Genomic DNA, 16,968 nt, shown 5'->3' on the forward strand with positions numbered 1-16,968 from the left:
TATTAACACAATGGAAGCATAGAAGACCATAGACTATACAGCTGAAACCCTGTAGCAAAATTTGTTTCTACCACCTGTCCTCAAATTTGAAGAAACATAACTTTATCAAACTTTCACAATGGCTGCTTCTTGTTAATTTAAAGAATCTTCACCCTTGTTAAGGCTAGATGATTACAATTAAAAGATAAATGTACTGTTAGAAAGTTCTATGCCACACTCTATGAGAATTTAACTGAAAGACATACATTATACCTGTATGTGAATTATAATGGCTTCGCAGCAGGGAACGCAGAATTACTTACAGTACGTAAACATTTAAAGAGGAAAATGCTAACACACTGAAAGAGTTTAACATCAGTAGCAATTTATCAAATGAAGACGTTTCAGAAAGTCCACTCTCTGGGAGAACATTCACCATTTAGACAAAAGCCTCGCATTCTTGATAGTCTGAAGTTCAATCAATTTGAAAACCAAAACCTTTCAGTGAGCTACATCTGAGGATCTTAAGAAAACTGCCATCCTCCTTCTCAGGGAAAAGCCAGAATGAAAATAATTATTATGAAAATAATCCAACCAGGTCGCTTTACAGGCAAATTTACACACTGTCTCTTTAAAACACTGCATGCCCAAAAGCCTTTTTGGGTTTGGAATGTAGCACTGCACCAAGTACAAAGCCTCTAAATATCACAAGAAGCTTTTTTAGAGAGAGAAAGAAAGAAAATTCCAGCTGACTGCAACTGTTCTAGCAGGAGTGCCTCAGCTGAGCTCCCAGACCTGGAATTCCAGAGAAACAACAGAGGACAGGAAACAGATAATATTTTTACACGTCCTTTTGTAACGCAGCTACAAGATGACTGATGAGCTTAGGAACAAACAGAGCGAGAGTGCAAGTGTCATCAGAGTGAGCTGTGTGCTTAGATAGAAGCTTGCAGGAAGAGCGAGCGAATTCTCCGATGATATGTGACTGGTGGAGACTCCTGCGGTGTTGTCTCTCCCGATAGCATTCTGCAAGAGACAACACTTTCCTTGGTCACCGTTACACGTTTTCATTGCAAGATATTCAAAGATACATCATGAAATGAATCTTTTGTTTGTTCATGGCCCACCCTCCAATGTTACCTATGTAACACTGTCACAGATTAAAAGATGCAAAAAGCATAAGAACAGACATCAAAATGTCAGTGTTTTAAAGAATAAAAACACCAGTACAGCACAAGCCAAGAAAAGATTAAGAAATCCCTACTTTACCAATGGGTCCATGTGTAAAACCTCCCCTTGTTAAGTACAGCAAATATTTTAGCAATTTGCATTATTATGCCAGTTTATTTTAACAAGCAAATGCAGGACCTGCAGAGAACCTGCAACTTATGCACAGTCAACAGAGCAACTTTGTTTGACAAGTTACTTCTGGATAACAATAAATAAAATCTAATCCATGGGATCAGAAAAGACAGAGTTTTCTAGCTTATGAAAATTTACATTCCTAGCCTTCTTTGGTACCAATAATTAAACAACATGCATATGCAAGTACAGACAACAGATTATAACTATTTAAGAAGGAGGTAAAGCAGGAGTATTTTTCATTGCTATGATCCTCAGTAAAAATAAAACCCTATCACATATAATCACAGAAGTAGATCAATTTAATTAGACGGAATCTCTTCATCAAGTCCAACTTACTTATACCCTGTCCACTCTGGATCTGAAAATCCCCAAGGATACAGCTTCTACAGAGGGGATAAACCTCCTCCATCCTGAAGAGGCAATGGGCCTCTCCAGGTACAAGCTATGAGTACCCAGGGGGCCAGATACAAAGAATGAGTACAGAGCATCAGTTTCCACCTGAATGTCTACAGAGTCAGGGAGGTATCCATGGATAAACTTCCATGCCATTCCTCTACTTTGATACCACTTGTTAGAAGTAGTAGAGGCACTGGGGGAATTATCACAGTATATTCTCTGTCCTGGGTTTAGCAGTGGCAGTCATTTTTCTCCTTCTTGGTAGCTGGTGCAGTGCTGTGTTTTGACTTTCAGCTGGGAACAGAGCTGAAAAACAATGATGTTTTGGTTTGGCCAAGGACTTTGTGGGCCTCATGCTCTGCCAGGGAGGAGGGAAGCTGGGAGGAAGCAGAGACAGGACACCTGACCCAAACTGACCAAAGAGGTATTCCATACCACAGCACGTCATGCCCAGGAGGTAACTGGGAGTTAGCCGGAAGGGCTAGGTGGACTGCAGGGTTGGAGGAGGTATCGGTCCGTGCTTGGTCGGGCTGGGGGGGCGAGTTATCGGTCGCCTGGTGATGGGGTGTTGTATTCTCTTCCCTTGTTATTTCCTTTATCATTACTATTATTGGTGGTAGCAGTAGTGATTTGTGTTATACCTTAGTTACTAAACTGTTCTTATCTCAACCCGTGGGAGTTGCATTCTTTTTGATCCTCTCCGTCCCTCCGAGAATAGGGGAGGGCAAGAAGGGGGGGGGGAGTGAGTGGACAAGCTGTCTGGCATTGGTTAAACCATGACAATTCTCTTATACTCAACTTTGGGCAGATGCTTTTTTGGAACCTGTAACTGAGTATGGGATAAGGTAGACCAGCAGTTCTTATGGTAAACTATAGTTACTAGGACCTTTAGCCAGCACAAGATGTCAACAGGTCAGTTAAACTGCACTGTTCCCTCACTTTTTAGGCTTCATTCTAAAATGTACAGGAAATTCTTAGTAGAATTCTAAAGAATTAGGAATGGGCTACAGAATTGTCATTGTTTGGAAGAATGGGATAAATCTGGATTGGTGAAGGAGAAAACGAAATATACGGTCACATCCTTTTGGTGGTTTATGCCTGTGAAGCTGGTCTTGTTCCAATGACAAGGCTATGTGCTTCCACACAGTAGAAATTAATTTACGTACATCACTAATTACTAAGCTTCCTGAGAGACTCAGGACAAAGGATATGGACTGACAGACATGGAAACTGATGTAATGTTAACATTTGAAAGGGGGCCTTGGAGGCCAGCCGGAGCAGACTACTCAAACAGCACTGGAAGGTTCATGTCTCTTGGGGCTGTCAGTCTGTCTCCTGGTGTACGAGCATCACATCTCCTCATGTGAACATAATTTCATGCCCTAAGTTGGTCATTATTTTTTTTTAGCCGCAGAATGATGTCCACTATGTTTCTGTGTACTTGCTAAAAGCTGTATCTTGTGTTCCTGTGTATTACTAACTAAGTGTACTTGTCAGATGCAATGGTAGTTACTATGGGATTTGCCTAAATGTGTACTATACAACTATTATCTAAAGACAGCAGTAGCCACTTTGAGCCCAGCTCCAGCTTTCTGAGTTAGGTCATAACAATACTAAGACTTTAGTGAGAGGTAAGCCCATTATGATCTTGACAGACTTTGAACATTTTATATTATGGAGAGACACCTGAAATATACAGGATCCACACTTACCTCATTAAGACAGAGCTCTGTATCTACAGATTCATTGGATTTCCGCTTCTTCTGTGCCTATGAACAAATGCAAGATTTATTCCCTGTATAATTTTGACATACAGCAGCACAAAACAATTAGATGAGTTGCATGGGTTGTCATACTCCCATAATTTTGACAGATCTGCACATGATTAGCAAATAAACTCTCCAAATGTAACTGTATGTTTTCCAATAACATTCACATTCTGATCTGAATTTACAGCAAAACTTCAATCAGTCAGCTAAGGGTACTTAGTAATTACAATGATGAATGCCACCAGATGCAAAGGACATGCTATATTCTGTGGCCCCTTAAAAATGGCACTGGATGTTCATGAGAAGAAATGAAACATGACAGTTAATAACAACTATAATACAACTGCATATTAACAACAAATATATCAAACACCTCAGTTTTAGGAATACACAACACAGTATTTTATCCTTAATGATTCTTGCAATTTTTCCAGGTATTACTATGAAAACAAATATCATTTCAATATATTGCATGGCTGCCACAGAGTCCCTTTTAGAAAGTTACAATAAGAATATTTAATGTCTTTTAACATATATACCTGTAAGTCAGATTGAGCTGTTTGTTTACATTGCCTTCACTGATTACTGTAGATGGAATATAATTAAATGCAGGAATATTTTACACAATCAAAAACTGAAAAATGAATCTGCTGTATCTTCTTCAGCCATGTCTTATGATGAGCATCCGTTGCTATTACAGCGCACTTTCTTTTTCTCGTGTAAGAAACAATTCTGGGAGCAGCATCAGGCAAAATGAAAGCAATAGTGTGCACTCTGTCAAGCACCATAAGGTGTTTAATATCTCCATTGTTGAAGTGAACATGATTGTGCTAGGAGTTTTCTGCTTTTCTACAATAGCTATAGGAGTCCCCATGGTGCTGAAGATATTTTCAATGAATTGTACTGTGGTGGATTTAAGTACTTCAATGATTTTCAATATCATTTCTTTCTTTGTATATTCCAGAAACATACACATCACTCTTTTACAGGAGGTACTGATGTTAAATGTACAATCAGGTCTTAGAAAACTTGGATTTACACAATGAAACTACTGACTGCATTGAGCACATCTGATACTTCCACCTGGACTTGCGATTTACTTCCAGTAAAAAAAATTAGGATCTGCTCTCACTGTGTTGCATTCATTTTACACTGCGGAATCCCACCGGTGTTGGAAGAGATGGACTGGACTAATGCTGACGTGAGAAAGTGCTGAACATTCTGATTTTATACCCTCAGAAATTCATTTCCATGCACAACTATTTCATCTGATATCTGAGAGCCATCGGTGATGCCTATGGACACAAAATAGTCTTTGACCTAATTACTGAGTTTTGAATCCAAATGAAGGAACTGAACTTCTCATTAGGAAGTGCACTCTGCTTTTCATGACACTTTAATAAATAGATATATTAGAGACAACTGAAAAACTAAAACAGCTGGGATTTGAAAGAAAGACAGCTTGGTATTTAAAAAGAAAGTCATGGTAAAAATGCTTACTGTATATGTGTCCAGAGTTTTCAATTATATGACAAAATAATAGCTCAATTCATTAATAAACACCCTCTGTGAAATCTCTCTCTTACATGCCCTTTGTTCTAATTAGTACACTGAAGTGATTACGGCAAGCATAAATCTAACTATCTAAATGGAAAGAGAAATGCCTGGAAGTACATTTGCTACAATACGAAGCAAGACAGTGAAGCCTTCATTTGCAGTGGTGGTGCTATTCAAGAGGTTAGGATTATTTTTAACGACAACTGTGTAGACTTCAACTGCTAAATAGCTGGCTCTAAGGAATGGGTAAAGAAGGAGAAACTGGATTTCAATCCTGATTTTCTTATATCCAAAACACCCATATTACATTAAACTGGAATGTGAGGCTTCAGCTGCACTCAGGTTCAGAGGATCAGATCTTGACAGTGTAAAAGTTGGGGCTGTTCAGCCTGGAGAAGAGAAGGCTGCGTGCAGACCTCATAGCAGCCTTCCAGTATCTGAAGGGGGCCTATAGGGATGCTGGGGAGGGACTCTTCATTAGGGACTGTAGTGATAGGAGAAGGGGTAATGGGTTAAAACTTAAACAGGGGAAGTTTAGATTGGATATAAGGAGGAAATTCTTTACTGTAATGGTGGTGAAGCACTGGAATGGGCTGCCCAGGGAAGTTGTGAACGCTCCATTCCTGGCAGTGTTCAAGTCCAGGTTGGACGAGGCCTTGGGTGACATGGTTTAGTGTGAGGTGTTCCTGGCCATGGCAGGGGGTTTGGAACTTGATGATCTTAAGGTCCTTTCCAACCCTAACTGTTCTATGATTCTATGACTGTACAAGCCTCATATTTCTTAGTTTGTCACTCAGAGCTAAGTTTCTAGTCCACATAAGCATCTGCCTACTGGAAACATTGTGTTTCGCTGCTTACTCCTGGTATGGATTCACAACACTGTGCTAACTGTAAGTCTACACTTTGTATTAGTCTCAACACCAAAGTCAGAATTTATGTTCCTTCTGTATTGTGCTTCTCAAATGAAAAAAGCGGAAAATATCATTATTTTGTCTATATGCAGTAAAATTTTCTTTACTTCATTCAGCCTGATATACAATAGAGTGAAGCAGCTAAAACATCTTTACCTTTGAGAACAGTATTTTAAGGGTAAAATCAAGAGCTGAAAACAAAAGCAACATATAAAAAGCTTTTCAATCATTTTGACCAATATTCCCTAGCTTTAATTTGGAAGGTAATATTTCTCTGTATTCATATACATATTGTAATCATGCTAACATCAACAAACCTATTCACATGCATCCTCCATTATAAAATCCTTTCTCAGAAGTGAAAATTTTAATAATCAGGCAGGCTTTCCTCTTAGCAAAACAGAAAGGACAGCATCTTCCATTTAAAAATACAGCAAAAATGTATCCTCTTTTCATGGGGAAGGTGAAGGGAAAGAAAAAACTATCAGTTTGAGAATGAGATGAGACACTGTATGCCAAGTTTCAAATTGGAAGAGTACATTTTTACTGTTGAGTTATAAACCTGTAAAAATGGGTTATAATGGAAAAGCTGGCATAGGCTGCACTACTGTAATATAACAGTGCATCACAAAATCATAAATAATAGGAAAAGAACCAAAATAAACCCAAAAAACCTTCATATTGAAGAAAGGGCTATAGAAAGTGCAAGTCCTTTAAGTACCAGCTAAGGGGGAAAATCTTCTGTCCCATTCTTGGGCAGAAGGACTCCATGTAGCAGAACTGCTGGGCAGGGCTGGGCTTATAAAAATAACAACTAAATAAAAAGTGAAAGAAAAGCAGCTTAAAATAACTGGTTAAACAGATGGAAAGAGGTATGAGATCTTTCCCACTGAGGTAAAATAGCATTTGCTAATGATTTATACATACAGCTGTCACATGTCACTGACTAAAACAAAGGTACATAAAGACAGGTTGACAGTCACCCCAGCTTTGCAGGGAACTGTAATTCAGGAATGTGCACTACTCTGATGAAGCTGCCCCATACTGCCTACAACCTTGCACTGACTTAAATTTTGTATTATTATATTTTTATATTATGTAAAAATGAACACCTGCTTTTACAGAGAATCTGATCGCTGTGGTAGCACAAGCAACAGATGATATTTAAAGATAATCACATTCATACACCTCCTGCTGAGCTTCAGCATCCTGTCTGGTAGTCATACAAGGTTCTTTCGGTCTTCGCAACCTTTAGCTTTTAATATTCAAACTAAACTACTTAGTTCAAGGACTGGTAGAGAAACCAACTGCATGCCCAGAAAATAAAAAAAACTCTCATGATCGAAAGCAAAATTTATTTCTTTCCTAGAAAGAAAGGATAATAAGGATCAGAAGAGGAGCTAGTGGTTTTCTGAAAGGAAAAAGGAATATTGCTTATAGAGATATTTTTCCTTCTGAGGACTCTGTGGACCTTCAGGTTTCCTTCTAATCCCTTCTAATTTCCTTCTAATGCTCCTAGATGAGTTCAATCATATGTCCTTGCTTACACACACCTAACCTAGTCTTCTCTTGCCCTGCACATAATAAACATCACGAGATCCTCCCAAACCTAGTAACTCCACTTCTCAACCCGCAAATCCCTCTACCTCCATCCTTTGCAGACACTGCAGCTCTGAGTTCATTCGAGAAATGCTACCTTGCAATCATGCATCCAGCTTTTACAAATCAAAGCACTACATGGTTAATAAATGAATTAAACACTGCAGCGGTATCTCACCAGGAGTCAGTTCATACATTTATGGTTTGTATTTTCACACCTCTGCTACAGCCTGCATACCTATGTTACTTACAGCAAGGAAAAGGTCTGACAGGGAATGGCTGCAAACAGAGATGAGCTTTAATTTGGAGGGAAGGAGAAGCATGTAAAGGGAAGTGAATGCATTGGACCTGAATGCAAACAGGCTCAGAATAAGCATCCAAACTCATTAACCAGTCCCTTGCTGTTAGCTACACACTCTGGGCCTCACATGCTTTATGGAACATATAGCTTAGACATTATAGTGAGAGGCAACAGAATTATCATTACGATAAGTATCTGTTTTTTCAGCTAATTTTAATGAGTGCCTTTGTCCTCTCCTGAGTTAGTTATGCTTGTATTAACAAGCCTTTCTAAAGAGACACATCTCCCAGAATACATCTTTCAAATGCCCATGGTTCTGAAGCAGCTGTAACAAATGAGGGTGCTTGTTCTTTTTGTTCCTCTTGTGTTGATTAAAGAGATTTACTATGCATCTAACCTGTTTTTCCAAGAGCAACACACAAACAATAAGCAGAGAAATATAAAGACTGTAAAAATGCAATCAGATTAACTCTTCTGCACTCACTAAGCGGTAGCAGCATCTATCACAATTGTCAACAGTGTTTTCTTCTTCACACAGTAGTACTATGGCATGCTGGAGTATAAATTACTTTCAAGAGGGAAGATAAGCAAAGTGCGGGTCAGAGACACAGGCCACTAAAACAAGGATCCAATTCAGCACAGAGTAATTTTGAAACCCATAGCATACAGACAGGGTGCAAAGCTATTTAAGCCATAAAAACAATCAGCTTTTCACAGTCTTATAACAAAGAAGTCAGATCTTCTTTTCTGCTGCTTTTTTCCTTTTCTTTTTTTCCTCTGCTGAATCAGCCCTCAAGATACAAGCTTGGGGCAGGAAATTATCAGTCATTGTTCTGCATAAAAGCACTACAGTTCTGTCATCCCACTTTGTAGAGTGAGGAAAGTGTCTTTTACAAAGCAGCATTACCAAGACACTGCTTGCACTATTCTCCAGAGCCACTTAGGTAACACCTAGCACAGTAAGAATCAAGAGTTTCAGCTAGGATACATTAAATAAAGCAAAGCAGTTAGCCCTTGTGCCCAGACATGCACTGGGGAAACACACACTGAGTTTTATAGTGGAGTGCAATAAACAGTTATCAGCCAGTCCCGTCAGATCCCATCACCTCCCAGCCCTAAGCCCCTGTTCCCCATAGCTTTGTACTTGTCCTAAAACTACACAGCTTGTCCCCAGTCTCCTACAGGGGTCTTGTCTGGATTTCTCCCCACAGCATTGTCTCAGCTGGGCAGGGTGGTGGATCATAGGCAGACCTGGGTACTAGAAGATGCCCTGACTGTTTTTGGGACCATCCATTCTTGGGCTTCCCAGTCCAAGCATTCAGAAATCACAACTAAGATCCCATTCAAAACCACCACACAGCTGCTCAATGGGGAGCACCGTGAAGTGACAGATCTACCTAGCTAACCTTCACAAAGCTCTGGCTTTCTTAAAGGAATATACATGACATTTTAAAAGCTCCACATTAATAGAATCTTGCTGGTTTTGAGTACTTCAGCATCAGAAAGAAGAAACAGAGGACAATCTCAAAGTAGGGAGGTCTGTTTCTGGTCAGGAAAGGGAAAAAGAGATAGTGGATCTCCTGAGATGTTTCCATGCACTCCTTCATGAGTTCCTTTCACTCCTTGGAGTTGAAAAGAAGTCTTCACCCCAGGGCAGCCCACAGGAATCTTCTGGGAAGAGTAGCTGAGACATAAGTCCATGTTCTGCTACAGCTTCCCAGCTCCTTAGTCACCAGTGACGAAGCACTGCCGAGTCTTCTGGACAGGCCAGGTCTCTTTCCCAGACCACTCAGTAATGAGGGATCAAATTAGTTCTGGTCTAACAGACACTGCAGAATCTTGTGTCTCTTGATGGCCGCAGATGGAAACACAGCAGCAGATACCAGTTCAGACATCTAAGAAACACACCTAAAAGCTGATGAAGGCTGATATGAATAGAAGAAAACCTCCCTTCTCTTCGCTCTTGTAACTGTAAGAATATTTGACTAGAGAGGGGACAAGATGGAGTAATCCTCCCGAAAGGAGCAGAAAAGAGTGTGGATAGAAGGAAAGATGACCTATACCTTGTGAACTACTGCAGGACCATTCCCAGATCCTTATGTTAATAAAAGTGAGACCTAATGAAGCCCTGTCTCTCACTGCACTAATATGGCTGGGACAACACGGCACAAAACCTTCCTCACAGCAACCTTACAGGTTTTATGAAGAACAGATGCTATCAGCAACACCAAGCTGATCAAAAGCTTACAAGGAGCAGACACACACGTCTTCAAATATTTATTTCAAGCAATTAGTCTCCCAGGGAGCGCAGCACAAAATATGACACCCAGCCAAGTCAACTGAACTGCCTGACTTACCTTTCATGGCAGCACAGTAACTCGTTAACAGTTTTGTTTTCGTGTTCAGTCGCTCATTTATCTGAGGAAAATTAATTTCCCTAGTCCCAGATTCTCGTTTCCTATTTTTAGGGGATATTATGCAATTCTCCTAATACGGTCTTCTTATGGATTTGCCTCGAGCAAATTTTTTTGCATGAAGGAGGGCAGAGGGGAGAAAACAGAATACCAAAAAGCATAGACAGAATACGTTTTATTAGGTTAATATTTCAATGGCTTATGCTGCTTAGGGTATTTTTTTTTTGCTTTTTTCTAGTTATAAAACTGAAGAGCCATGTAATCCAAAATTGAGTTGTTTGGGATTTTATTATTAAAACACATTTCCCTAGTGATTCACTACAGCTATCAACCCAGCGCCACACCGAGCAGTTACAGGTAGCATCTGGCTGTTGTGCAGTGAACGGCACCTAAGGAAAAGCAGCATGAACACAAAGCTGTTACAACCCCACTGAAATGACATACTCAGCCTTTAATTTTGAACAAAGGTAAGCCATTGAAGAACTACAGACCCCACAACACTTCCCCAGGCTGGATTGTGTGCCCTTGCGTGTCTGAATATGCAAAGTTGTTCTGTTTGGCAGGAGGCGAAGTGCCCACCTCCCCTATTAGACTGGGCTCTGTGGTGCACTGGAGTGTGGTGTAAACACTCCTGAGCAGCTGTCAGCCATGGCTACTAGGGGACTAAAACCAGCTCAGCCAGAACTGCACTGTGCTAATGATCCTTGAAAAGAAGCACCACACTAATGCAGCTACAGTGCTCCTACACGGCATCTCACACCTCCAGGTGTGCCTTGGCAGGTACTTGCTGGCTAAAGTCTGGCTGTGATGCGCTTCCCTCTGCTAGGAGCATGCACTAAGACTGTTAGTCACCGGTGAGTTTTCCATCACACTGAACAGATGACAGGACAGTGTGTGACTGGGACTCCCTGCTAAGGAAAACTTGGGAACTGCCCAAACCAAAGCAGACCTGGGAGGAGAGAGCTCAGTAGGGATGCTCACCACATCGTTGAGCCTCATGAGACATCCAGCTCTGAGCTGTCAGCATGTGGAAGAGATTAAGTAAATCAGGTCAGGCACTGCCTTCACACTCGGGCAGCAGGACCAGGGATACTGTCCTCTGGTCCTGCAGCTGGAAGGGAACATCAAGGCAAGCTTGCTTGAACACCAGTCTGCATGAGGCCTGAGCACTATAGGAAGCTTCCGTTCATGCTATGCCAACCTTAAGCAACTGATATTATTGCTGGTTTCTTGAGCACTGCGTTCACACATAAATATTAAACGGGAAGGGAGGAGAATGATCATGAACATCTGCTTTTGGTTAAGTGACTAAAAATGTTCAAGACCTTTCTCTTTATTAACCATATGCGTGTGTTGTGAGTACTGGCTTGGTTATGCACAGAAAGAAAACACAGAAGGCCTTAAAAGGGTTTCAAAACCACTTCAGATAACAAGTGATTTCGCTGCAATTACAGAGGCAAAAGCAAAGGCTACAGATACTGAAGTAACCTTGGGCAGAAAGAAATAAATCAAAAACTAGGCACTTATTTCAGCATGCACCATACAGCTATACCCTCCCCTCCTCAGTTTTGTTTAGGAATTTCAATCCCAATGTATTAGTTTCCTGACATCTGCAGTTACGTGGCTATGTCTGTACCCGAGTCCCATTAAATCATGACTTAGAGACTGGGTTGGTGTTCTTTCTTCTTTTAAATCAATTCCATCTAAACCACCTGTCATTTACACTAATTGGTGAATTTTGCAGTTTTGGCACAATCAGAAGTGCCACTGAAATAAAAACTTAAAGCATTTTTCCTCCTGCTCCTCTAATCCTGTATCTGAGTTCTGCAGATGCACACATGTACACTCAGAAGTGGCAGGGATGACACTTTAGTGAACTGGCTGCAGTACTTGCCTCAGTATCGGTCTTCCTTTGTAGCACTGAAAATACCATTCAGAATAAAGCAAATTAACCAAGGTGAGTCTATAAGAAATGAGGGTATAGTACCCTGTGATTTTGACAGGCAGCTATTTCCTAAGAATTCAGCCAGAGCCACACACATAACATGAAAAAATTCACCCAAATAGTTAATATACTGGCAAAGTTCAAAGTCACTGAACACAGGACTTTTTAAATGCAAAAATGTAAGACAACTTCAACTGTAAGCAGAGCTGCTAGCTGCTTCTATAAAAATCTAGCTTTATTTTCATTAGGATATATGACTTTATACTTTTGTACAAAGGTATTTAAATTCACTGCTAGTATTCCTGATTTATAAATCCTGACAGCATTCTAATTTCTAAACGTGAATTAATATAATACAGTTTTGATTGCTGGCATTTTATTTTCTACAATAAACATACATTTCAAAAGACTTAAATCATGACTGAAAAAAAAATCCCCTAACATCTAGTTGGTCTTGTCCACAGATCTCCATTAGCTAAGTTAGACCTTGGTTTGTCCTGTCAGCTTCCTAAATGTTATTAAAAGGGCCTTGCAGTATGGGTCTTAAAACTCAGTAATTCTAAGAGACTTTGATGTAGCATCCTACATTCATTCTTCCCCTGATGAAGTGAGTGAAGGTGAGAAAAACCATCTCTTCTCAAAAATATGAGGAGTGACATCCTAACACTAATTCTCTTTAATGGGCTATACTATACTGGGCTATACTTTAATGGATTATATTACAGTGGCCTTCCTCATATCCATTATTAACACATGAACGATGCTCTTGCTCACAACAGTTACACTGTAGTTAATGAAGCTATTCAAATAAGCAGAGAAACTCTCATGTAAGAGGAGCCTGAAGAATCATGACCTTAATAGAAAGGTGTCTTATTCTTTACTGCCCTGAACCCACCACACCAGCAGGAATTCTGCCACTCTTGAGGCAGCAGCAACTGAAGATGAAAAGTAACTTCCTAATATCATCTGCATACATGGCCTCAAATTTGAGCTCAGTAAAAAGTACTGAGAAATTTATTCTATCACTGAAATAATTTCTTAGACACAAAAAGTATTGTGAATGTTAGATGTTTAACAATTACAACCCTATTAAAACAAACCTGAGCCTTTAATAACCAGATTATGCAAATAATTAACAGATTATGCAAAATGTAATCACAGCGTATGATCCTGCTTTGTTTTATCACATAAATAATTCACAGAAGGACAGAAGGCTTACATTTATGTTTACATTTAATAAATCTGAAAATACAAATAGATGAATGCTAATAATGCAAGTAATGGAGATCAACAGGATCACTTTGTGTACGTTTTGTAAGGTTTCCATAATAAACTGGAAGGAGCTTTTGCGGATTTATTGTGACTAGTTTGCCTACTTTTTGACATATTATGTTGTGACAGACTGGATAGTTCAAGACATTATTTATGTGATACAAAGCCTTCTATTCCGAGGCAGCCTGTTTAATCTAGCTCAGGTCAACACTGACAACAGTTATGTAGTATTTTTGAAATGAGGAGGTGGCTCTGGAGCACTCCTCTTAAGAGAGCAGGTTCAATGCACAAAAGTGGCACTAATTTGCACCTCAGGCAGTGCGCTTCATCAGAGACTGAGGAGTTAACGGGATATAGGCTTATAATGTCACAAAGCACCCAGGATGTTTCCCCATGCCTTTCATTTCCCTTTCTGTGGGATGAGCTGCTCTGTTAGAAAAGGACAGTCCTCCTGTATCCTTACATCTAGTTCCACTGCAAACCCTATAAGCAAAATCTTGAAGGTGCCCTAAGCTACCAAATTTTAACATCCTTTAGTGGGGCTCAAGGGAGAGATTACAAGGTTTCACCTAGAAAAACATCTTGAGAGTGCTATCTGAAGAGAATCTTGACTGATGATGGTTGGCAGCAAGTATTTCCCTGAGTGCATAATGGTTTTATTCATAGTTCTGTACTGAGCTGAGGCAAGTAGAAAACAGAGCAAGTGAGGGGTGTTTTTTTGTGAGCTACCTACTCAGATGCATCTAATACTCGCAAGCATCAGCTTTGTTTTACTAGTACGTTTCAGTGTCAATGCACTGCCATCAAGTTTCCAGAAAGCATTCAAAAAACCCCCTCACATCTGTGTGTGTGTTAGCTACAGCAACAATACTGCTTCTTGTCTCACTCCTACTACCTCCAGAGCAGTGGGTGGAAAAACAGACCTAAGACAGCATTAGTAGAGATGAGGCATGAGTGTAATGCAGACTGTGCATGTGCATTAAAATATGTGTATTGTATATACAGGCTGCATATGCACACTAGCACTGATACTGATCTAGTGTACTGAGCTCTATCTTCCAGTGATAAGTGAATTTAATGGCTTTAAGAAATGCCATGTTCAGTGGCCAAGATGGGATTAGCCTCTCCAGTGTTTGAGAACAACATCCTCAAAAGGGATCTGGGTGTTACCATGCTGCTCACGCTCAGTGACCTCTTGAACAGCATGGGACATCGCACTTCTGACATGCTGTGCATGGATGAACATAATTGCACTACAACAGGCTTTGTACATAACAAAGGGCAGCAGATGATAAGGACTTGAAGAGCACACACAAGCAGATGTGTCTCACTGGCTTGGAGATTATTTGGAACTGCAGCTTTGCCAGTTGCTCTCTTTAAATGTTCATGAAACAGCAGAGTCCAGTACCCTGTTACACTGACATGAGCCAGCATGACTTGTGTCTTAGGGGCTGTCCCTGTGATGTGGACTCAGGGTGACCAGTTCAGCTCCCAAAAAGCACATCTCTCTCACTAGAGCCACTGACCAAAGCGTTGTGCTGCCACTAAATATGACACTGTATCTGAGCCATCAGCTTCAAGGTAAAAAGCCTCTGCTTAATTAATAATTCCTAGAGTATTCTCATTAAGCTGTTCTGTGGGTTTAGAACAGGTGTGGTTTTCATCTAAACCTATGCAGTTGTATCTATAACAATTTGAATTTCCCATCTGCAAATAACCATGACTGAATCTTCAGGAGTAATCAGGAAATCTTAATCAAAATTAATTGGGGTTAGGCCAACTCTTGATGAGAACATGATTCTGCAAATAGCTGCAAGAATTTGTCAAACTAAGTTCAAAATCAGTATGAAAAAAGGGACAATTTTTCCTTTTGAATTTGCATTTGACTTCTGAAATTGTATACAGGCAGTTAGTTCCCTGCAGGAACAGATCCCTACATTTGCCCCCAGAACCACATAATTACAGTACGTATGTGATTGAAGTGTGCAGGATGGCATACTGACATCGAACTCAATATAGAATGGTCTTCAAGAATTTAAGTTGGGTACATGGAACTGTTAATGCACTACTTTTTCCAGAGGAGGGCAAGCCATTGTAAAAATCATACTAAACACTGTTAATCAGAAAAGTTCTGATCAAACCACCCTTTTACATTTGTGCAGACACAAATTTAGGAATGGATTTTCACAGATATTTATAACTGCTTGGCTTTCACACGTGCACTCTTAATTTATATGCCCACTTATATAGCTCTCTGCACAAATGAGGTACTTAACGACTGCAGGTAGCTACTTAGATCCTACCTGCTACACGTCTTACCTGCCATGTGCATAATAAATCTGAATGCACACATTTCAAATCTGAGCATGAATTCAGTACATCCAAACGTTTATGTGTGTGCTAATGCATATCTAGCCTTGAATTAGAGGCAACTTGAGGCTTCCGAAAATGTCAATCTGGAAAGATAAAGTAGCACCACATAATGAAGTATTTAGTAAATTACTGCCTTGAATACCTAATTCTGTTTTAAGAAAGACATGAGGGAGGACAATCCTACAATTCTTTAGGACACATACTGAGTGCAACTATGAAAATATATCCTGCATTAGGCACACCAGTCTGTTTACCTGTGGCTCATGGAAAGAGCTAAGCATGTAGGGGGACTTAACCTGAAGTGGGATTATTAGGCCAAGTCCACTCATTAGAACTACAATCTGGTGTGAAATAGGCCGTCCTCCAAAGTACAGACTAAAATAAACACTTTGAACTCCTGTTGATTTCAAAGGCAGGGAATTCTAACTGGTGACAGCCTCTCATGGTCAGGAACTCAATAGCAAATTGAAAAATACTGTAGAGTAGATGGTTTGAGTGTAACAGAGAGATCTATTACTCAGGTAAGACAGTTGATTAGGAGTTGTAGAGATAAAAAGTAAGTAGGAGATAAAGGGTGTGATTTATTCCAGTTTTGATTACTAATGTACTTTGAAGACTGGAAGCAAAATGAGCAGACAGGTTAAAAGCAGAATAAGAATATATTTTTGTTCAGTTGTTTTGTTATCATTTATTAAGATTTATTTTAAAGAGTTATTATGAAGAGTTATTAAGAGCCTATTATTAGGCTAACTAATCTGGCTAATAACTGTGCTCATTTTCTGTCCTATAAACTTGGTCTGACTCCTTGAAAAACGTAGGCATGCTTTGGGAAAGGTCCCACATTTTAGCTCTTCAACAGTATCCTATTCTTGCTGCTATGCTGCCTTGTCACCAATGTATGATTTAGAATGATTACTTATTATTGTATTCTAATTTTCATTGGGCTTTTCTGTATTTCATTTGCTGCTGGTAACAAGGAAGATACTATTTATACAAAATCTTTCTTATTATTACTGAAATGCTTTTGATCATATCTGCCACACAATAACTGTGAGCCTGGGTAATTTATTTTTTAAGATTATTAGGT

General features: G+C 39.8%; 1 protein-coding gene across 2 annotated transcripts in view; it reads right to left on the reverse strand.

The window, feature by feature from the left end:
• Positions 1 to 219: 219 nt before the first annotated feature.
• GFRA1 (GDNF family receptor alpha 1) overlaps positions 220 to 16,968 on the reverse strand; it is a 144,675-nt gene continuing 127,926 nt past the window's right edge. For both annotated transcript variants that reach the window (XM_061372771.1, XM_061372772.1), the window contains exons 8-9: positions 3,453 to 3,509; positions 220 to 1,005 (exon numbers count right to left, since the gene is read on the reverse strand). In XM_061372771.1, the coding sequence (XP_061228755.1) occupies positions 844 to 1,005; positions 3,453 to 3,509 (219 nt within the window). In that variant the 3' untranslated portion in view covers positions 220 to 843. The remainder of the gene's footprint in view (positions 1,006 to 3,452; positions 3,510 to 16,968) is intronic.

The sequence above is a fragment of the Neopsephotus bourkii genome, unplaced genomic scaffold, assembly GCF_033783945.1.
Source record: "Neopsephotus bourkii isolate Nb327-2 ecotype Australia unplaced genomic scaffold, CSIRO-AGI_Nbou_v1 NB_1615, whole genome shotgun sequence".
In the NCBI taxonomy this organism is placed as follows: Eukaryota; Metazoa; Chordata; class Aves; order Psittaciformes; family Psittacidae; genus Neopsephotus; species Neopsephotus bourkii.